Source organism: Ceratotherium simum, chromosome 25 (genome assembly GCF_057802395.1).
Source record: "Ceratotherium simum simum isolate JZ-2026a chromosome 25, ASM5780239v1, whole genome shotgun sequence".
In the NCBI taxonomy this organism is placed as follows: Eukaryota; Metazoa; Chordata; class Mammalia; order Perissodactyla; family Rhinocerotidae; genus Ceratotherium; species Ceratotherium simum.
The window spans coordinates 35,518,540-35,541,612 of record NC_141924.1 but is presented as its reverse complement, the minus strand read 5'-3'; the positions used below and the strand labels follow the sequence as shown (position 1 = coordinate 35,541,612).

The window sequence follows — 23,073 nt, the reverse complement described above, 5'->3', positions numbered from 1 at the left end:
TCCCATCCATCGCCACCACGTCCCCACGCCGCCGCATTCCAGAAAGAAAGGAAAGGCCGTGGGCTCGTAAGCGCCGAGCGCGCCGGGATGCCGAGCTCCTCCGGCTTAGAAGCAGAAGCGGGTCCTCGACCACGGCCGTCCCGGTTAATAGCTGCCAACGTATCCGGCTTCTTGGGCTTCGGATTAATGTGGATCTTCCACATAAACGATTTACGGACGAATTAAAAGCCCTTTAAAGCAATACTTCCTTTCAAGTTCTTAAGACGCCTCTAAATCTTTCTGGTAGTGAGTGGCCAGCGTGGGGGCGGGGTGGGGACCGGGTGCCGGGCAGGCGGCCGAGAGGGCGCAGAGAGCGGGGAGTGGAGGGTTAACTGCTTTGCGATCTCACCAAGCTCTTCCGAAATGCCAGTCCACTGTCGCGGCGACAATGTTTCTGGATGCCGGGGCCTCGTCCCTCCTGGCATTTGTCTGAAATGGAACTGTCTATCTAACCTAGGCCTGGACGCGCCCTACCCGGGTAAGTGGGGGATGGTGGGGGTGGGGTAGGGGCGGAGGGGGACCTGGGGTGGAGTTAGTCGCCTGCCTATTTTCATATTCATTAGAACTGGGAGGTTGCCCGAGAAGCCCAGCTGAGTTTCAAGATATAAAAGCAAGTTCGGGTGCCCCGCTTTCCAGCCGGGACAGATTAAAGGGCTCAGAGCCGGGCTGCTCCCGGCGCCGCAGCGCTCGCTTCCCCTTTCCCTCCTCTCTGGCCCTCCCTCCTCCCGCCCACTGGCTCCCTCCCCCAGCGCTCTCCAGCCTCCGCGCCCCGGGAGCTCCGCGACAGCCTTCCAGGATTATGGAGTTTCTGAGCGAGAAGTTTGCCCTCAAGAGCCCGCCGAGTAAAAACAGTGACTTTTACATGGGCGCAGGAGGCGCGTTGGAGCACGTTATGGAGACGCTGGACAATGAGTCCTTTTACAGCAAAGCGTCGGCGGGCAAATGCGTGCAGGCCTTCGGGCCGCTGCCCCGCGCCGAGCATCACGTGCGCCTGGAGAGGACCTCGCCCTGTCAGGACAGCAGCGGTGAGTCGCCAGCTCCAGCCCGAGCCGCGGGAGCCCTTCCGCAAACCCGAAGTGCGGGGACCCGTCAGGACAGGCAGGCTGGGAGGAAGGAAGGAAGGAAAGGGGCAGCGAGAGACTGGAGGGCGGAGGAGGCAGTGGAACGGTGCGCGTTTTAGGAAGCGGTGTTTTGGTTGCAGCAGACTTTAGGGGGCAAAGGAAGGATTCAGCTCCGGGTTGCCTCCGCGCAGTTCTCCTTTGGCTGTCCTGTCTTGTCCCCTACGGGTCCCGGAGTCCCTCTATCCAGGACCCAGGCGTAAACTGATAGGGCGGTGAATGGAGCGTAATTGAGTCAAGACAGCGCGCTTCCTCTGCGAGCCCGCCGCGCTGCCCCGGCAGGAGGAGCTGAAATCGATCACAGCTCGTTAGAGGACGTCATTGTCGTCACGAATAAGAAAAGTCTAAGCTCCTTTAAGTGAAAAACATTTTTTACTTTTCAAGACAGCGACATTTTTCCTTGTGAAGTTGGAGGGTTGCTAGATTAGCTTGTGTGAATTTGTGATTTCTGTTTCTTTGAGTTTGCAATACAACACAAATTTTTGTTAAATATCAAATCACTTTAAATAGCTTCGGCAAAGAATCCCCACTATAATCACTCACTCCCGAATTCTGCATTGTCTTTTTTTCTGACTCCACATTAAAAGTCACCTAAGAAGCCTTTAGGAATGCTTCTGGGTGAAATCTTCAACTTTGAATGGTTAACTATCTCAAAGTCAAAATGTTATCAAAACAAACCATCTATCTTTTCTATCTTGTAACCCAATACAAACCTATTTTTTCAGATCGCGACAGCTAAAGCAAGTTTACAATTACAAGAGGACTTTTCCTTATCATTGTATATATTCCACAGTTAAGCTGTAAGGAGCGGGTTGCTTTAAAATAACAAACGAATTAAGTGTGAAATATTTACAACAAGCCTCCCACCCCCTATTTTAATGGAGGTTCAAAATCTGGCAAGGCACGGGCTCGTAGAAGATCATTTTCTAGACACTTGGTACACAGTAAGCTTAAAAAAAGATCTCATATATTTTACTTATTTCATTCAACGTTGCAAGTTACTTTTGATTTGCAAGGTTAAACCAAAAATAAAGACGCAAACGACAGAAAAAAATCAGTTAAATAGGTTCAGTCATTTAGAAAGACGTCAGCAATTAATTTTTGTTTTTAATTCACTAAATTTTTGGCTTTCTGGATGTATTTCAGACTGCAGTGTCTTTATTTTGGGGATTCTTAGATGTATACATAAAGTTATTGGAATAGACAGGATTTTTTAAAAATGATTCTGTAATGTCCTGTGTTAACTGCTGGATAAGACTCAATCGTAATATTTTAAATTGTCGGGAATGCAAAATAAGAGCAATAGGTGATTTTTGGTACTTTATCAACTTGTAAACGAACATCACACTATTAGGATGAATTTTAAAAGGAAGGTATTAAGTAAGAGGAATGTAGGCAGCAGTCCGCTAAATTTAGGAAAGTTCCTGTCTTTCTCCTGAGCTGCCCTTCGCGTCACGACTGCTTCCCCTCCCCCATCCCTAATTACCGCAGTTCCCCGTTGAACCCTGCCCACGGAGACAAAACCGTATTGTTAATCAGTCATGGCTCTTCTTTATGTTTAGTTTTACATCACGTCTTCTTTTGCATGAAAGCTATTAGGCATTTAAGTTATATAGGCATTAGAGTTCAATACGTTTGTATAATGATTAAAGCAGTTGTAATACATTGTGAGAATTTAAAAACAGACAAAAACGAAAAAGTATGACGATTCATTGGAAATTATTGTTCTGACTGGGTTGACTTTAAAAACAAATGCCTCCCATTTCAATATGTGCATCTATTGCTTTTGTGTGTGTGTGGCACCATATGATACATTTTTTGTTTTATATCATACTGCAGGCATGCAATCAAATCTGGAGGAAATCACTGAAATTAAAACACTCCTAAACAGAATGCCAGATGACATCCTTTGTAATCTTTTAATAGATGTTTTAATTTCTGCTTGACTAGAGGAAAAAATAAAACTTTGTCTTAAAACATATTTCATGAGTTAAGCATAAATATGACATATTTAGAAAGAACTGCAAGTGAGTTTTTAAGCTGAAGAAGTCTATTTAAGTTTTATTCTTTTTTATAGGAAGCACTTCCAGAAACTGCTATGAAATTCATTTCATAATTTAGTAGGTCATTTTTTGAAAAAAAATTTTAAATGCAGACATGAATATACAGTCGAAATATTTGAAATATAATAGAAACAATATCGTATCTTAAATCTATAGTCCATAGGTTTTGTGTAGAGGAGGAAGATGACTTTTAAGAAGAGTTTGTATTTTGATTTACAGACATTATTTTAAAATGAAATATCTTTTTTGGGTCATGTAAGTTTGATTTTGTCTGCTGTGAATAAATATATGACTTACATTAAATTTGGTTCCCTTTTCAAAAATTATGCTCACTTAGGGTTTTTTAAAAAATCTAGAGCATCTTTTAACTTGACTACCTTAATTTGGTTATAAATTATGTGCGTAAACATTGTATTAGCCCTGTAAAGTAGAACTGTGAATTTTGGCAAATTATATGAGCTCCAGCTACACATTTTTAAATGGTTTTAAACCTGCTTAAAGTGAATTAATAATTGTATATAATGTGATGATCGGATTAACACTGGCACAGTAAATCATTAACAGACCCAGACCGCTTTCCTGATGCTCTAAATTACTTCAACTTAATTCCGTCATCCAAACGTTTTACAATCCTGAGAACTGTGTTTTCCCCCTCTGGGTACAGTGAACTATGGGATCACTAAAGTAGAAGGACAGCCTCTTCACACGGAACTGAATAGAGCGATGGACAACTGTAACAGCCTCCGGATGTCCCCTGTGAAGGGGATGCCAGAGAAGGGAGAGCTGGATGAACTTGGGGATAAATGTGACAGCAACGTATCCAGCAGTAAGAAGCGGAGACACCGAACCACCTTCACCAGCTTGCAGCTGGAGGAGCTGGAGAAGGTCTTTCAGAAAACCCATTACCCGGATGTATATGTCAGAGAACAGCTTGCTCTGAGGACAGAGCTCACTGAGGCCAGGGTCCAGGTAGGAACCAAATGAAGGCTTTGGGTGTGTGTTGGGGGGCGGGGGTCGTGTTAGAATAATTCATAGTTGGATTTTGCTACAAGGGAGGAAACTGATTCTCCAGCTGAAGATAGAGAACAATGTAATATATGCATGTAGATTTACTAAAATTCCCTTTTACTTGCAAAGGATTTAACGACTCACACAAAAACAAAACAAAAGAACTTTTGAGTTATTACACAGGCATAAAAATTAAAAATTATTTAAAAAATATAAAAACGTATCTCTGAGTTTTTTTTAGTAATTTTTAGAGGACGAGAAACAGTATCATAAGTAGCCAAACTAGTAATCCATTTATTTTATTTTGTTTTTCTATTTTATCAGCCGCTGAGGTTCTTTTAGGTTATTTACCAAGTAATATTGGTAAGTTTTTGTATATTTGTAAGTATTTGTATAATGGCCCATAAATCTATAATTTTATTGATATTGGGGTTATAATAAAGCAAAGAAAAAATGAAAAAGTCTCACAAATTCCTAATTGTTATGTATACCATAACCTATTTTCACTATACATAGTTAAAGAAAGATCATAGAGCTCATATACAATTATCTAGCCCTGGTAGTTGCCAATACATGGCATTCTATTATAATTTTTTTTAATCTAGATAACTTACATGGTTTTTGCAGAGGCAATAGAAATAATGATCTTAAAGTAATTTTTAAGTATATACTCAATTATATTTATAAATTATATTCAAATTATCAAATTGGATGATTCAATATACTAAATTTTTTAATAATTTGAAAAAACAAAATTATAGTGAGTAAAATTGTACCTCTTAAGTATATTTATTTTTACTAGATTTGATATTTTAACCTATATTTTATTAGTTCCCAAGTAACGGTAATTCAGTCGAATGGCCTTTTCCTTTGTTTGTGTTTTTACTACTCTAGGTAAGAAAATAGTGAATTTTGCAATTCCCATAAGCCACTATAATAGAGAAATGAATAAAGTAGTGAGAAATTTTGTTCTGAGTGGAGTAATAGTATTCCTTCTGAAGATTCAGCCATTGAAAGGCCTTTACATCATGAAAGACAACATCTAGTGGTGCAGGAATAACCAGCAGCAGATTTTCACTTTAGTTTGTGAAAGTAAATGGTTCCTTTATCTTAGTTCGGGAACTAAATATATGGAAAGTGGATGGCAAGGAATAGTTTTAGAATTGCCAGGTGTTAATGAGTCCCTCATGTGTGTTTTTTGTCTTGTGTTCATATATTTAAATTAGTTATACTTGTAACCATAGAAAAATATGTTCACACACAGAGTGATCAGCTGTGCACAATGCGTTCCCCTTAACATTTCAAGTCCTGATTAATTTTTGTCTTAAGAACGCGCACAGAAAGCCAGGTTGTTCTCTTCCCTGTGTTTCACATCAGAGTGCTAATTGGCACCCATTTTAAGGAGATTGTCAAGTTTTTTTCTCAATGAAATAAAAAACCCCTCATTGCTGCTGAATTCCCTTAGTATGCTCATGATGCCTGTCTGTGGAGACAGCAAGAAAATATGGTTTGTTTTATTGGTTTTGTTTTGTTTTTGGTGTTATCTGGAGCCCTGGGCATAGTGGCTAATTCACATTGACCAGCAGTGTTCTAAGAAACCATATCCAACAGGTAGCTCTCTTTGCCTTGTTTTAATTGCTGAAAACTCTTCAAAGGGCCGTCTTAAATTTGCAATACATACTTAAACATTAAACTGAGTATTAATACGTGGCCATCAGTGTGAAGGTAAAGATATAAAAGATTAGAATTGAATATGAAAAAGAGTGAAAATTTTAAGTAAATTTTAATGAAAGCCTTTTTATAATTTGCATTTTTATACTTGATTTCCAGCTTCTTTCCTAAATATTCTATATTCTGAACATAGTTCTGTAAAGACTGAAGAGCTTCCTGAAAGCTGCTACCCTAATGTCCACTCAAAAATATCAAATTATGTATATTGAATATCACTTTCTGTATCTCCTTTTAATACATTAAAATATTAAAATGAAGATTCTGGAGAGCTACAAGTATAAATTAGTGTATATTTATACCTGAGGAATATTAAACCTCTGAGGAAGACAGTTGCTATGATAAATATTTCTAGTATGTCATCAGAGAAATTTGAGGACTGCTTAGTGACCTTTAGAGGCCACACTAACTCACAGGCTTTCTTGACACTTGGTTATACCTGCCCTGTTTCTTTTATTATTTATATCACCTGTAAGTGTTTTAAACTGGAGAAATGATGATAAAAATTTCTGAGTATTTTCCATACGGGAAAATAAATAAGTGGTGTAATTTATGTAAAAAGCACATTTGTATATTTTAAAACCATAGTTCAACTTGAGATGATTCCATTTTACCTGTAGTTTTTATCATGCTCGATATAATATGTAATCTTAATCTTTTCTGTTTCTAAATAATCATTATATTTCCACTGATGCCAAATGCTTTAGGTGTAATCTTTATGTTATAAATTTTTCTAAGATTGTGTAAGCATGAGTACAACCCAGAATAATCTTCACTTTGTGACATGTTTTAAAGATAATTGTTTTGACAGATCTAGATATTAATTTGGTTGTGGATTGGCTAGGTTAATGTTATGTGCATAACCACAAACTAAAAGTTATGGATGTCTTCCAGATTTACAGCATTCTCTGAAAGGAGGATTATCTATCATAGTTTGGAGATATAAGGAGTCTTCAAGATTATATAGTCTAATTTCTTTTTATTTTCCATGAATGAGAAAACAGACGCTCCGACATATTAAATAAATTTGCTGAAAGTATCTTGACTCTTTCCATTATATTGCCTCACGGACATACCACTTATCAGAGTACAATAGGAAGTAAAATTTGTGGATCCTTTTCTGACATTAAGAAATTCCTTTATTAGTTTTGTTGACCTGGTTTACCTTTCTCAGTTGAAGTCTTTTAACATCACATTTGCATTATCAAATATTCTTTAGCTAAAATTCTGCTTTTTTAAAAAATTAGGTTTGGTTTCAAAATCGAAGGGCCAAGTGGAGAAAAAGAGAACGTTATGGCCAAATTCAACAAGCTAAAAGCCATTTTGCTGCCACCTATGATATCTCGGTTTTGCCAAGGACTGACAGCTACCCACAGGTATGGTAACTGTACCAGATAGGGACCGAAATAGACGTAGTTTATATACTCTCCAAGGGGTTACTATAAGCTTTATTTTATCTAATATAATAGTCAAGAATTTTAACCTCCAGAAGACTTTTTGCATGTTCGTTAGATTTTTATTTTATGAAAATATTTATTTTGTTCTTGTTTTTTTTCAGAGCCATTCACTTAAAAATATTTCAGGATCTCTTCCTTGTTATACATTGCAACAACTGAATTAGCATCATTTAATAGTATGACACTTTTAATTCTCTACATTTTAATTATTCAGACTCACTTCCTTTGTTAACTTTTAAAAATACATAAGGCATTGCTTGGCAGGCATAGCTATTGTTTTATGAACCGTACCCATAACCTAGTGTCAGATGTGGCCTAGGAAACCTTCAGTACCACTTAAAAATATCTCTTTTCTTATGTTGTTTTTTCAGCTTTAAAGTTGCTCATTGTTTCAAGGAAACATTTAGCCCTTTGTGACTTAAAATATCTATAGAATTAGCACTGAACATAATTTTAAATATTTATCTTGTTAAGAAACACTTTCCTTTATAATGGGAGCTCTCTCATTTCAAAGACTATATAGAAATTCTTTTTCTTCCAATTTTTCTTTTTAATTTAGAGTTTTTTTTCTTTTTAATACTTTGTAATGCATGTAAATAAAAAATATTTTGTCTTTCTAATTCGATATTACTTTTTCCTAATACTGAATTATTATATTGAGAACTGTATTTGATATATGATAAGGGACACGTGTCTTATAAGGAACAAGCCATCTGTTATTTCATTGCTTATTGTTTAATGATATGCATTGTAAGAGACCACTTTGAAAACAAATATGTAACAGATATGCTAGTGGAATACCTCGATAATCCAGTAACCAGATCATCGCAGCCCCGCACTTAAGGGTATTCATTTTCTTCAACTGTAAATTCATACCCTGTGGGCTTGAATTCAGTCCTTTAATTTTGTGCTATCCTTGTGTTCTTATGCCTTTTATGATCCTTAAAATCCTATCTTGAGACATTCACTCCTCCAGATAAATTCACCAAATTTATTAAGGTAATATTCTATGTGAACAAGAGCCTTACAGGTCACCTAGTTCAACTCCATTTTAAAAGTTAGGAAACCAGGCCCAGGTGGGTTAAGAAATTGGACCCTGATCACACACGCTCCTTCACGGGGCAGTCTCGAAAGGGCTGCTACGAGGAAACCTTGCCACTGCCGTTTGCTAGAAAACCAGCGGTGTGGGTACCTTTTGATAAGTGCCCATACCTGCCATAAGAAGAATCTTATTATTTCTCTTTTAAAATTTATCTTGAAGTAGTTCGCTCATTTTTTCTCCTGTTTAAAAGCGTGTATATACTCCTAGTTACTTATCATCACACGGCTAATGAAATTTATTCCCCAGATATTTTTAGGTGTCCTAGTTGAGTTCTACACTAAGTGCTGTGGGGATGTTCCCCTGTAGACTAGAAGCTCCAGGAGAGCAGGCGCGGCAGTGTCTTCTCAGTTGTTCCACTGCTGTACCCTCCCTGTATCAGGCTCTGTTCCAAGCAGGTTACATATATTAACTCATTTAATCCTCTCAACAGCCTTATGCAGGAGGTGTTATTAATTATCCCCACTTTTCATATGAGGAGACTGACGCACAGAGAGGTGAGGGTTTTACTCACTTTCACTACTAGACCAGAGGCAGCCTGGCTCCCGAGTGCAAGGTCTTAACCCTCACAATAGACTGCCTCTCCTAGTGAATATGTTTGAATGATTGACTGGCTAATAAATTAATTCCAGAGAGCACGAGACTTAAGTTGTATTATTCAAGTCTGTGGTTTAGTTCAGGGGAGCAGAGAATGTCCTCACAACCAGTGAACTAACAGTTAAAAAATGGAGATGGCATAGACTTTATATAATTTAGGACTATTTGACTGTGATGACTTTAGAAATAATAAAATCACAAATTATGAACTCTTTTCAAGTGGATTTTAAACAGGCGCAGCAATAAGTCTGTCCTACAACACTTGACCATGATATATCGTTTTCACATCTTATAATTTTTATCTTCATTCCTTTCCTTGTACAGCCCATTTCTGTCCATTTTCCACTTCTCTGTTCTTTGCTGTTGGTTGCCTTCTCTCTACGTCCCCATTCTTCTTCAGTATAGCATAAAACATTTAGAATAATGCCTGGCACCAATTAAGCTCTTTCTAAGGGCTTAATATATTCATATACTCCGACTAGTCACCCTTTTTGCCTAGGATTATCCTGCCATTGTGTTATTGTGCCTCACAGCTTTGGATAGTATCAGTTAGCAGAATGAGATAGCCTAGTAGTCAAGCAGGAAAGGGAATGATACACTCGGATTATACATTTGATAGTCTTTCTCACTCAAACAAAAAATTAAAAATTTTTTCCTCGCAAGTCATGGGAATTTTGCACTAATTCTGCCTGTGGCTTCTCCATAATTTATGTACGTTGGTTATACCACCGCATAATGTTAAGTATGGGGCACAGAGACTATATGTTGAAGTTATTCTAACAGTGCAATTCATTAACAATGATAAAAATCAAAACTGTAAAATCCATAGTACTTTTCTATCTTAGTCAGTCATTTAATGTTTGGTGGCCTGAAATTCTGAAATCAAGTATTTCCCACTCCCCATTGTAGATATTGGACAAAGCCAGGGGAAAGTTCCATTTTTACTTCAAAATATGTGGTTGACTTTTTTTGGTTTGTTTGAAAAAAATAATTATGCCAAGATCATTTCTCCCAAGCTCCAGTCTAAGGAAACTCTTTTTATCATGTGGCTTGAGAATAAAGATTTTTAATGGGAAAAATAGGAACCAAAATAGAAGCCAACAACTCAATGCAAAAAGATACTGAATTTGGTTACTGTTACTAATTACAGAAAAAAATTATTAATTACAAAAAAAGTTGGAAACTAGAAAATGTTGGAGGCAGGACAGAAATAAAGAATTAACAATTTGGCAGGAAAGCAAAAACATACACAGAAATACATGAAAACCGGAAATGGTTTAAAAAATGAGCTCCTCGAGCTCGATCAGTGGGGATGATAATCTTACCTAGTATAAAGGTATCTATATATAACATATAATATGTTTATTCATGAATAGTAATTAAACATTATTTTCTAAAATGTTCTAAATACTTTGTTTCCACTGGTCTTCATTACACTATAGTAAAAACAGCCAAAATAGAAAAATAGTAACTACTAGTTGAGGGCTTCTTTTAAGCCAGGCTTCCTTCCTATAGCCATTAACTCATTGAACTTCAGCCCTGGTTTTCTGAGTCCAGGAGTCCGGGGCTTTTTAGGCAATATTTTCTCCTTAATCCATCCCTGAGCAACGAAATAGTTCAATTTTGACCCTAAAACATCGCATCACTTTAGAAAGGCAAAATGCTTCTATTTTTTAAATTTATAAAATAATGATATAAAGCATTTAAAAAGTGAACATTTCTTAGACTGTCTTAAGATATTCTTTTTCTTAAGCTTGGTCATATTTGATAGCAAACAAACAAGAAAGGGAGATGTTAGTAGGAATATACTCTAAAGGTAGTATATTTTGTTCTACTGAAAAATAGTATCTTTTTTTAAAAAAAAAGCCCTTTATTTTGGCTCACAGTATTAGTTGCCATTTGGCAACACTATGATTTAGCTAAATTAAACTATTTGACGTTCTCCCATACATGACATCTTAAAACACAGTCCCATTGCTTGTGCTGAATCTGTTCCCTCTATCTTGAATTCCCTTCCCCTCACCTAAACTGTATTTCCTCCATGGAGCCTCCTCTCATTCCCCTTCAATCATCGCATCTCTTTCTCACTGATATTGTGATGGGTTGTGTAAAATGTCTGCTACACCATTTGCAATGTAAAGTATTCAAAAGATAATTCAGGTCTTACCTTTTTATCACCACAGTATTTAGCAAATTATATATATACTGAATAGATGTGAAAAAAAGTACTGATTCACTTCAATATTTATGCAGGAGCACATTATGAAACAAAAATTAGTCAATTTTCAATAAAATAGATGGCTTCTGAATCTCTGCTGTTAACCAGCTCTGTGGTCTTAAGCAATTAACTTTTCCTCTTTGAATCTCAATTTCCTCCTCTTTAAAAGGAGTAGACTGGAAAGATTTTGCAGACTTCTTTCAGCTTAATTTTTTTTTCTTCTTCCAGAATTATTTGCGTTTTATCCAACAAAAATATGCTAGGTACTGTTTTAGGCACAGGGACTATACAAATGATGTAGACAAAATCTCCTGCTTTGTGGACAGACCACAAACTGAGTGATATTTGTACCAAATTCTGCAAACACTTCTGGTTGCAAACTAGACCTAGCAAACCAAGAGACCCACATAATTTTGTCCTTGAGTTTATGAAGCAGGCAAATATCTATCGACATTAGATTCTAACTTGTTTCTAATATATCAAAACCAAAGCATTTTTTAAATAATTATTTTTGGTGAATAAAATATTTTCTGTTAAGGTGTAAACATTTTCTGGAAGATTATAGCCAGCCTTCATTCTTACAAGGAGTGCTTAATTTCATGCCATTAGGTTTGATTCAAATTACATGTGCATTAATTTTATCATTTACTAGTTGGGTAACTTTGGGTAAGTCTCTTGACTTCCTTGATCTTCAGATTGTTTATTTGTAAAATGGAGGTATTGTTGGTGCTAGAGTTGGTGGTGGTGGTGGTGTAGATGATGATGATGATGATGATGGTGATGATCGTGGTGATTATGATGATGGTTGTGGTGATGGTGATGATGATGATGATGATACTTTTCTGTTATGCAGAGGATTAAATTGATTTCCAAACAATATATGGAGCTAAATCTTGGGATTTGAGGAAGGCCAGGGGTTAATGTGTGACTATGGGCTTCACAATGAGGGAGTTGTGGGTTCAAATCCTGACTCTGCCACTTAGTAGATTTTAGACCTTTGGCAAATGAATTAACCTCCAGGAACATTTCTCCTTATTTATAAAATGGGGATGAAAGTTCATATCATGTTTGTGACAATTAAAATAGTTTATGCAAAGTACTTAAGACATTGCCTAGTATGTAGAGTGCTCAATAAATAGTAACAATTTTATAATAGCCATTAGTCATTATTAATTGTTTTCTACAGTAGAGTGGTGGCAAAGTGGTTTAAATGTTCTCTTATGTTGTAGCATTTAAACTAATCCAATCTGTGAGTAAATTTACTATTTAATGATCTAGGGAAAGATTAAATTCAGTTACATATACTTTCTTCTTTAAATTAGGATAACCAAATGTACTACCTGTAGAGAAGTTTGAGTATATTCTCAATCCACCAAAATTATTTTCTCTTGAAGAAAATGTTTTCATCAAAAATTTCAAAAAAGGAGTTGAAGTTTTTTCCCACCAAAATTTTCAATGAGGTTTCACTTAGTATATGGTGAGAATCATAACTAAATCTGTGTTTACCAAATGTACAAAGAGACCTATGCAGTATCTTGCTTTCTATTGTTTAATTGATGACTTTATAAATATGTGCCACTCGGAGTTTGAACATACCAAGAGTTGAATTCAAGTTATAGATAATTTGTATTCATTGGGGTAATTATAAAAACAGATTAAAGCTGTGTACATTTCTAGTTTAACAAATTCTATTTCCACATTCTAATTATTTAATTTTTAAAAGAAAATTTTAAAGTTTCTGTAAAATAGTGATTGTGAAGATATTGTTTACCCTACCTTTCTTCTATCACCAGCTTCTGTACTGATCTTAAAGTTTACCTTCACTTAAGCTAACTAAGAAATATGGAACTTGTTCCCTTCAACTACTGTGGTTTAGCAGTTTAAAGGCATCTGGGGCAGTTTTTACCTTTAGAGAAAGTATCACATTTTAATCACTGTTATTTCTATTTTTTCCTAAATATTTGAAGTAAACAAATAACCCAAATTCTTTAAAAAATGTTAATAATGTAGCTATACTTGAGGCATTGTGTAATGAATATTCTCCTATCTATGAAATAACCAATGATGTGGTCATACAGTGATACAGTGAAACTTCCCTTCTGATGAATGAAGGGACAAAAATGTTAACATCATTAGGTCAACAAGACATATTGATAATTGTACAATTACTCACTGATAGTAAGCAGAAATGTTTAAAATCATAGAAGAAATATGATATGATAGTCTGTTATTACTCAAATAAATGTAGTTTTTACAGTGGATAAAGTTGCTGATTTAATTAAATGTATACAAATATATACTAGTTTTATATAAATATGTATAAGGAATATTTCATATATATGTATATGTAGATATTAAAAATAACTTCATGTAGCATGAGGCAGATTTTGTCAGTATCAACTTGGTGAAAGTGCAGCTAGACAGAAACAGTGAATAATTTTTATTTTGTTGAAAGTACAAACACTATAAAGAGATAAAGAATATCCTCCAAAAGAAATGGAGTACATTCGTGTTTTAGATTATGAAAAGACTTAGTTTTGAAAAATGTCATATTAGAATTTAATGTGACTTAATGACTTTACACAGTAATAATAACTTAGCTAATTTTTTTTTTTTGCTTTTAAGAGGTGACCACTGTGAAAGCATTGAATTTAACTGAATTGATCCTAAGTATTTTATATATTAAGAGGAAAGAATATCAACAAATCAAGTAGATTACCAAAATAAATAACAAGAAAAAGATGTAAAAATAAATTATTGAAGAGTGCCAATGTTGCTTATACATATAAAAACTATGGGAAAATAGAGAACAGCCAGGGAGGAATTAAGCCGTCAAAGCCTAGGAAGTCCATGAGAACAGCCCTGTAGGTTAAAACCTGCTGTTCACATTAATTTTCTTAGTGGGAACCTTGTGATATACTTTAATCCAGAATTTCATGTGTGCTATATATATTAAGCCCTATGTTTCTATGAGTTTTCTTTCTTATTCCAAGCCATGGAGCATTAAGTAGAAAAAAAATTTTGCACCAACTCACAGTTGATTTAAAAATGACAAAAATAAAATTTCAACTTTGTGGTTAACACAAATACAAGACGAATATGATTGATAACTTGAAGCAGGATTTTAAGAATAAATTCAAAGGTCATATATGATACCAAGTGGGAATATCTAAGATTAAAAATATTCTGTGAAAATTAAAGTTTTTGCATATTTGATTTGTTTTAAGTTATTCATGAGGAAAACTTAATTTTTATTGTAATCTTTGCCTTTATAATTGTGAATTTTGTTTTAATAGAATGGTGTCTTTGAAAACAAATCAGGCACTGATGACTCAGCAATAGCTCTCAGGCATGTATCTAAAATACATGAAAAATAAGGTGATAAATAATTGGAAAATACTTCATATGATACTTGTTTCTGGATAATAAAATAGCAAATGCTCAGTGTGATTATTTTATTTCCTCCTTAAGTGAGTTGATAGGAAAAGTTTCATTTTAAGGCATATAGGGTAAGATTTTCTATGACTCTTTTTAATGATCATAATGACTATAAAATGTAAGAACACATCTAACACTAAAGGAAAAGAAAAAATATCCTTAGTATTGCTTATATCTTTGACTTGGAGAATATTTGAAATATTATTTGAATAATACAAAATTTAAACACATTTATGTGATGTCATTCTGAAAATTTCCAGACATTAACATTTTTCATGAGACTAAGTGCTTTTCATTTTTGCACTAACAAGAGATATATACTTTTATTTTTCTGTAAAGCAGTTTTCTTCTCAGATTATTGGTCTCATATGACTGTTAGATCTAACAGTGATTTTTTCTTTAAGGGAAAATGCACTCTTTCTTGTTCCAAATCCCTGTATATATCTATATCTAAGATGGAATTTTATTTTAAAAATCAATATTTAATATGTGAACTTTTTCAGATGAATAAATAACTTCTAATCACTTCAGCTTAATAATACTGTATGTGGAAAAGATACACTTTTGGAATTTTTGAAATGTAAATTGATTCCAAAAAAATCTTAATGTTTATATGTTATCTTAAATTTTTTTGGTGAAAATTACACCTAATAAGTAGGCACTGATGAAAACGTACCCTCATTCCTGTCTCAGGGAGTACCTAAACATACTCAGATTGATCTTTTCACTGCATGATTAATTCAGTTGGGATTTTTTTTCCCAGATGGACAAAGTCTCAGTGTGTGTTATTCACTGGTACCAAATTCACTATTTAGAAAAACATTTAAACTCTTTCTCCCTGCCAGCAACCTACTGATGTAGTTACTAGAAAAGTTAATGGGACCCTAAAGTTAGTCAACAGCTAAAAATACCTGCAAGGTACTAAGCATATGATTCTTATTAATATTTTATCCCCCTAAATTTTAAAGGAAAGGATATGCTAGGAACGAATGTAATGGTCTCTTAAAAAGTTAAACTACTTTTGCAAAAAGTGATGTTTGTGTTTTTTAAAGAGACCATATAAAAAATATGGTAAATTAAATTATATAGTGATAATGTGGTAATAAATCTATATAGTAAGTATTAAATAATGTATAAAGTAGTCAATAAATGTAAAAATTCTCTCAAAGAGGAAAAACCAAACATTTTGTGTATATGGTGCGTGTGTGTCTGTGTGTGTACACGTGCATATGAATGTTGGTGGCAGGTAGGAGCAGTATGTATACAAAGGAGGAGTTAGGGTTGAATAAACTTATTTTACTGGGAAAAAATATTATTTAGCTGGTTTTAGAGATGCTTTAGAATTAAGGAACGGTTGTTACTCATATATTTTCGTGTTGTTCAGTGTTTCTATTACATCTAGATTAGATTCCATAGACCAGTGTCTTCTAAATAGCACTAACATTAGGATATAGAATATATAATGCTATCATGAAACTATTTGGTATTTTTTACACAGCGTGGTACTTTACAACTAAGGCAAAGACTAACTTACATTTCTTTTAAAAGGTTTTTAAAAAGCGTGAAAAATTACTCACTACAATAAAATCAGCAAATATGTTAGAAATATACGCCAGGTTTAGCATACTAAAATTTTCTTTGTAGTTTTGGTTATACAAAGAATATATCTATATCGAGTTTCTAAGGTGAAGGTAAATGAGATTTATGATTTCCTATGCATGATTTACCAGATTACTTCAATTCATGACAGATATATATCCACAGCGAAGAGTTCTTAATGTGTATATTTATATACTTATATATTAACCCTCTCCTTCCTATCTATTGCTTTTAGTTCCTTGGAAGAAAACTGAATGTTAAATGAATTTGATTTCAGTTTGAAAAGAATCAGACAAAAAAACAACTTTGCTTCAAAATTCCAAAGTTGTGGAATAATTAAGTGTTAACTTTTTATTTGATTAGAAAACCATTAAGGGGCAAATGTTCAAAGTGGAGGGTAGTAAGTTAGCTGAACTTCCATCTACGCTAATGGCAGGCAGTTGGCTAAGTTCCCTGGACAATGCTTTGAACAGACCCCTAGAACTTTTGAAAAACGTTGTGAAGCACTTTACAACATGGAATGTTTTTAGGTTCTCCACTCCTTTTAAATGCAACAAAGAAGAAAAATGTAAAGACAAGCAGTCCTTTTTTTTTTTTTTTTTTTAGCACACATGAAAGAAGGATATGGGCATTATTTAATAATGTTGTTCCATGTTATAAAGCCCTTGAATATTATACAGTTAGAGGCCTACAAAAACACCCAAAAAATGATTTGATGCTGAGCATTGCCATTGTAGGTGTCTGTGAAATAATCCAAAAAAGAAAAGTAGTGATCCTATTTAGAAAAAAAAACGCATTCTTTCATTCCAGAATTTAACAGCAAATATAATATTTCTATTAATGAGTCAGAGAGCAAGATTTTTGTATGCCTTCTTTGTTGACAAATAGATATATGCAGTTTTAGACAATATGGCTTGTAGATTCCAGCACATTGTTTTAAAATGACCACTTACTTAAGAATAGAATTTGTGGAGGGATGGGGGAGCTGCAAAATGAGCCCACCTTGACAACAGATTTATTAAATCACAAGCTCAAACAACTTTGTTGTTTAATCAAATATTGCCTTCAAATACTAACAGAAGTAGATGATCTAGAACAAAAATGATACCTGCCAGGTTTTCCATACAGTGATCAGATGACATCTAGAGTATGATATTCTCTTGTCAACTGTTGATAAGGGCGAAGGGTGTTGCCAACCTCCAGCTTATGCAGAGGAATGTAACTAGAATGACGCAGTCTGGAAACCATGTCATCTGAGGAATGCTTAAAGAAAAGAGACTTGCAATTGTGTAATAATTGCCTGATGATACTTGAAGATTTCCACATGTAAGAAGGATGCTACTTATTCTCTGTCATTTCAAGGAACAGAAATAGAAGTGATAGATAGAGGAAGATAGCACTTGCTTCTTTACAGAGCTCTCAAAAGGGAAAGGAATGGTTTTTGAACAGGTGAGCTTCTTATCACAGGAAGTACACGTAATTGAAAGTGGACAAGGGGTTTTGCATTTAGAAGAACATTAGACTTCAAGTGTTTCCTAATCCCAGGTGATTTTCAGAATTGCATGTGTGTATTATCATCATTGCCGTTATTTTAATACAGATCCTCTGAGCCACACCCCATGCTTAATGAATCAGAATCTTGAGAATAAATGTTTAATAGGAAAAAAAAACTACCTAGGGAAATATAGTCTGCAAGGTCTAGGTATGTAATTTTCATGATTTCTGTTAAGATTATATAGTATGGTGATTCTAGAGTTCAAATCGTGAAACAAAATCTAGATATATTAGCATAAGTTGTCCCTAAAATTTTGATTACATCTGCAAGATGGATCAGTCCAAATTTCATATCCTTAGAGATTTTTCAGTCATTTAATAGATTTGTATTAATGGCTTATCATGTATTGTGTTTAGGCCTGAGGATGAGGAACCAGTTGTGAGCAGTCATCCGGGATTTTGCTTTCAGAGAATAGAGCCTATGAACCCCCACAAAGTTAGGATTATGATTAAGTAAATAAGCAATTTCAACTCATAAGACTAGTTTGTATATCATTGTAGCATTTCTTAAGATTTCCCGGGTTTAGATTTGGCCTCCACCATTGTAATTATGCAATTTTAGGTGAGGTTCTTAAGCTCTCTGTTCTATAGTTTTACCTTCTACAAAATGGAGATAGTAAAAGCACACACTTTTTAGTGTACTGAAATGATTAGAAGTCTTCATAATGCATTTAATATAATGCCTGACACTTGGTAATTGCCTGACACTTGGTAATTAACTGATAACCATTAGCCATCATGAGCATGATCTTAATCATCATCATCAGATGTTTAAAAATCCAGAGGGAATGCTTCAGAGGAAGCAAAACCTCAGTTCACTGGGGATATTATCTTTACAATTTGCATCTAATTTTCAATATAGAAACCAGCTAGATCCCTAAAGTCAAATGGAAACACGCCAGAAATTTAAAAATGAAAGAAAGATATGGGAGGGAGGGTGAAGGAAGATAGAGATTATGGAAACAGGACGTATCAGTAGAAATGTGTGACAATGTCACTCCCCATGGGCATATGTGGATATCTTCTCAAGTCCAACTAAAATATTGTTGTAGTAACTTGCTTTAGCAATCCGTTCTGTTCAGAAAACATTTCTATATGTTAGAAATTCTTTCATCAAAAGTAACACATTTAACTTGCTTAATCATGTCCAGACAAAAAAGTTTTGGTCAAAATAAAAATATTTGCCCATGTCATGGAAACTGGTGAATTTCTTTTCAGCTTATAGGAAGATTAATGCTAATTCTTTTAAAGAGAAAACACTTTCTTAATTTACATTCATAGATTACCTCCCTTGCCTCTACTTTCCTTATTTTCCCTTTTTCACCTACTTGGTAAATAAATTTCTATGCGTTTGGAATACAAGTAGATGATTTTAATAATAAATTCTAGCAACACTATGTATAAGTGGAGGAATCCTTTAACAAATATAAAATGTAAATAATCTTTCTCTACCACAATTTTGCCTTTCATTTTTTTTTTCCCCAAAAATAAGCAAGCAAGTTCACTTTCATTTCTTGAAAGCCCTTTTGTCAGACATGTGACTGTGGTTTTTGCAGTGTAGCACAATGTTTGATTGAATGTCAGAGGAAAATCACCCAGATCAAGTTAGAAGAGCTAGTTTGACAGAGTAATGATATTAACAGCCCCTGTTGTTGGTTTGAGATACATAACTCAGCAATCACTGGCACCCATCGTTATATTTTGGCTGAAGTGGCATACATATAGTAGAATGAGCCAAAATTAAAATAACATAGCCCATGATGACTTAAGGATTAATAAAATATGCAAATCATTAGATATATCTATAGATACATGTCACAGATTTAACATATTTAAAGCAGATTATAAATATATTTGTATAAAGAACTATTTTTAAAACAACCCTGAAATGAGCATCTTGTCAATCATTGAAAGCCCACCTAAGGCATGAAATTAGTTGTTCAAATTTTCTCTTATGTTTCGAAACTGGTTAAGAGGTCCTTTCTTGAGTGACAGAGTAACATCTCTACGAGTGTGATCTAGAAGATTCATTAATGTATTTTCTGCTATTAATTGAAAATAAGTTGTCTTAAAAAGTATGATTTAAGCTTGGGTGTTGTAAGACTACACCAGAGGCTATATTTAGTAGACAGGAATCTTTATGTAAAAATAAATATAAGAAAACATTTGTGTATGTGTTGAAATAATTGATGATTCCATTCTAATTATCGTGATTTTAAAAAAGAAAGCCAGATGCAATAAACATATATATTGTTGCTGTGTTCTAGTTCAAATCTATTGTAATAATATTGTGAAAGGCATACAATTTTTAAATTTCATCTTCTAAGTCTTCATCTCTGCCATGCTATATCGTGAGACATTTTTTTTTCCCCAGCTCCTGCCGTTTGTTGTGATTTTCTCTATGCTTCTCAGTAATACATGTGATTGCTGTTTTTTTTCCCTTGTTTAAATAGCTGGTCTAAGATACCTCCTATGTAAATTTCATGTTATACAATTTCTACTTAGTGTTTCTTTGTGTGCTAGTAACTTCAGATAAATTTGTTTATTGGTAAAATTGCACTGAATTGTTTCCTGTAGATATTTAATAACATGAAATGTGAATTTCTTGGACGTGAAATAACCCAGTTTTCAATCTTATATAAGATATTATATAGTACTTTGATTATACTCATATGAAATTTTTGCTAATACTTGCATATTTCTTTCAGTTGTGCTTCCATTATTTGGTAACGGTCATGTTTTAGAATTCTAAATGTTTTACATGTCATAGTTCTATTGCACCCTCACTCTATCATATATAATGATAGAATAAATGTTTAAAATACGTATATATTTCTCAGGTCTACAGAGCTATGTATTCAAGACTGTAGGAAATAACAAGCAATGAAAGGGTAAAGATTTTCCAAAATGAGTTTAATCAAAAAATATCTATAGATCAAACAGCCTAATGTCACCAATGGTTTTCACCAAAACTGCCACACCAAGAGTCCAACTATAGAACTTACAAAAAAAGCAATTGTGTCATTTTGTTCAGAAAGATGAAAATTATGTTCAAACCTAAAACCATATTTTAAACTGCTTCTCTAAGCGCATGAATTGGTCATGAATCATGACTAAATCTTCCAGATTTCATTTTAAAAATCATGACTTTAAGAATACTCAAGAGATTGACATGTTCTGAGACTATTTTATGTGGTCAAATATGTGGGTTTTGGTGATCTGTTACAGTATAACAAAGTGGAAGAATCTTTCAAATAATTATTTTTCAGTAATCCGTTTATGTGCTCAGAATGTAATTACGGACCACCCGAAAGGAGCAAACAATGAGCAGTTAACAAAATTTAGTAAATGCAGTTTAGCAAAAGTAAGGGAACAAAAGTGAGAACTCGTAAATGTAATATTTATTGTTTTATGTATTCCAGATTCAGAACAATTTGTGGGCAGGAAATGCGAGCGGTGGTTCTGTGGTTACTTCATGCATGTTACCACGTGACACTTCGTCCTGTATGACACCTTATTCTCACTCGCCTCGGACAGATTCCAGTTACACAGGGTTTTCAAACCACCAGAACCAGTTCAGCCACGTGCCCCTCAACAATTTTTTCACTGACTCTCTTCTTACTGGGGCTACCAATGGACATGCATTTGAAACAAAGCCAGAGTTTGAAAGGAGGTCTTCCAGTATCGCAGTTCTTCGAATGAAAGCCAAGGAGCACACTGCCAATATTTCATGGGCCATGTAACATACAGTACTCTTTTATTTTTCTTTTAATGGCAAAGTAAAACATTCTTATTTCTCATATTTAAGGGATACCACAATAAGCTGCTGTGTGTGGAATTGCTAAAGGTCAAGATATACAGTGAGACCAGCTTAAATGAATAGTTGTTCTTATTTAACATTAAAATCTAAGAATGAACCTCTGAAAAGACTAAATAGGTTTACCATGCACCAGTCTCCACAAACTCTGTTTTAGTAGTAAGATTTTTTTTCTATTGTACGAGTCGATGAAATATGATCGTGCAACTTCTTAAAAGAATAAATGTATTAAACAAATTCCTGTGTTATAGATTGATTTATGTTAGTTCTGTATAACAAGAAATCCCTTGTAAAATAATACCTGATAAAGGAAGAAATGCACAGGGGAAAATGTCAAGATACCAAAGCTGTCAGGTAAATATTGAAGCATCGTGTTTCAGGGAGTTAACTGCCATTTCTCCCTTTCTGGCTCCAGGATGCAATGGGCATATCCCCTGTTGCTGAGAATTTATCTTCAGGCCTCGAAGATTTTTACCTCTAGCTGTTTCAGTGTATTTCCACCCCATGAAAAAAGAGCTCTTCTAAAAGGACCAGCATTTGCATGAAATATTCGGGCATAGTTTCCTGAAACCATATGGCTAAAGGTGATAACTGAAATATTCCGGTGTGATTTAAAATACAGTCTGGAGAACAGTTTTTATAAATGTCATCTTTTTAATGAAAAAGCCAGCATGGACTCAACGACTTAATTATCATACACAAGAAAAAAAGAAAGTTACAAAACCTGCCGTTGCTTTTAAACTAAAACGCTGTTTTTTTGTTTTTTTTGTTTTTTTTATTTTTATTTTTTAATTTTTTGTTTATTGCAGTAACATTGGTTTATAACATTGTAAAAGTTTCAGGTTTACATCATTGTACTTCTATTTCTGCATAGATTACATCATGTTCACCACCAAAATACTAATTACAACCCATCACCACACACATGTACCGAATTATCCCTTTCACCCTCCCCTCCCCCTTCCCCTCTGGTAACCACCAATCCAATCTCTGTCCCTATGTGTTTGTTTATTGTTGTTATTATCTACTACTTAATGAAGGAAATCATACTGTATTTGACCTTCTCCTTCTGACTTATTTCACTTTGCATTATACCCTCAATGTCCATCCATGTTGTCACAAATGGCTGGATTTCATCGTTTCTTATGGCTGAGTAGTATTCCATTGTGTATATATACCACAGCTTCTTTATCCATTCGTCCCTTGATGGGCGCTTAGGTTGCTTCCAAGTCTTGGCTATTGTGAATAGCGCTGCAATGAACACAGGGAAAAAAAATAAATAAATAAAAATAAAGAGCTGGCAATACAAAGTGAAAAAAAAAAAAAGAAAAATTACCC

The 23,073-nt window shown here is 34.5% G+C and overlaps 1 protein-coding gene across 1 annotated transcript; it reads left to right on the top strand.

Annotated features, from left to right (window-relative positions):
- Positions 1–741: 741 nt before the first annotated feature.
- On the top strand, positions 742–21,950 carry ALX1 (ALX homeobox 1). The gene is made up of 4 exons (XM_004417921.2): positions 742–1,064; positions 3,885–4,189; positions 7,204–7,332; positions 21,341–21,950. The coding sequence occupies exons 1-4, from the start codon at positions 839–841 to the stop codon at positions 21,659–21,661; spliced, it is 981 nt and encodes a 326-aa protein (XP_004417978.1). The 5' UTR covers positions 742–838; the 3' UTR covers positions 21,662–21,950.
- The last annotated feature ends 1,123 nt before the right edge of the window (positions 21,951–23,073 follow it).

Coding starts and splice junctions, on each gene's coding strand:
- ALX1 (XM_004417921.2), top strand. CDS start 839: ATGGAGTTTCTGAGCGAGAAGTTTGCCCTCAAGAGCCCGCCGAGTAAA. Junction 1,065..3,884: donor GCCCTGTCAGGACAGCAGCG/GTGAGTCGCCAG, acceptor CTCTGGGTACAG/TGAACTATGGGATCACTAAA. Junction 4,190..7,203: donor TCACTGAGGCCAGGGTCCAG/GTAGGAACCAAA, acceptor TTAAAAAATTAG/GTTTGGTTTCAAAATCGAAG.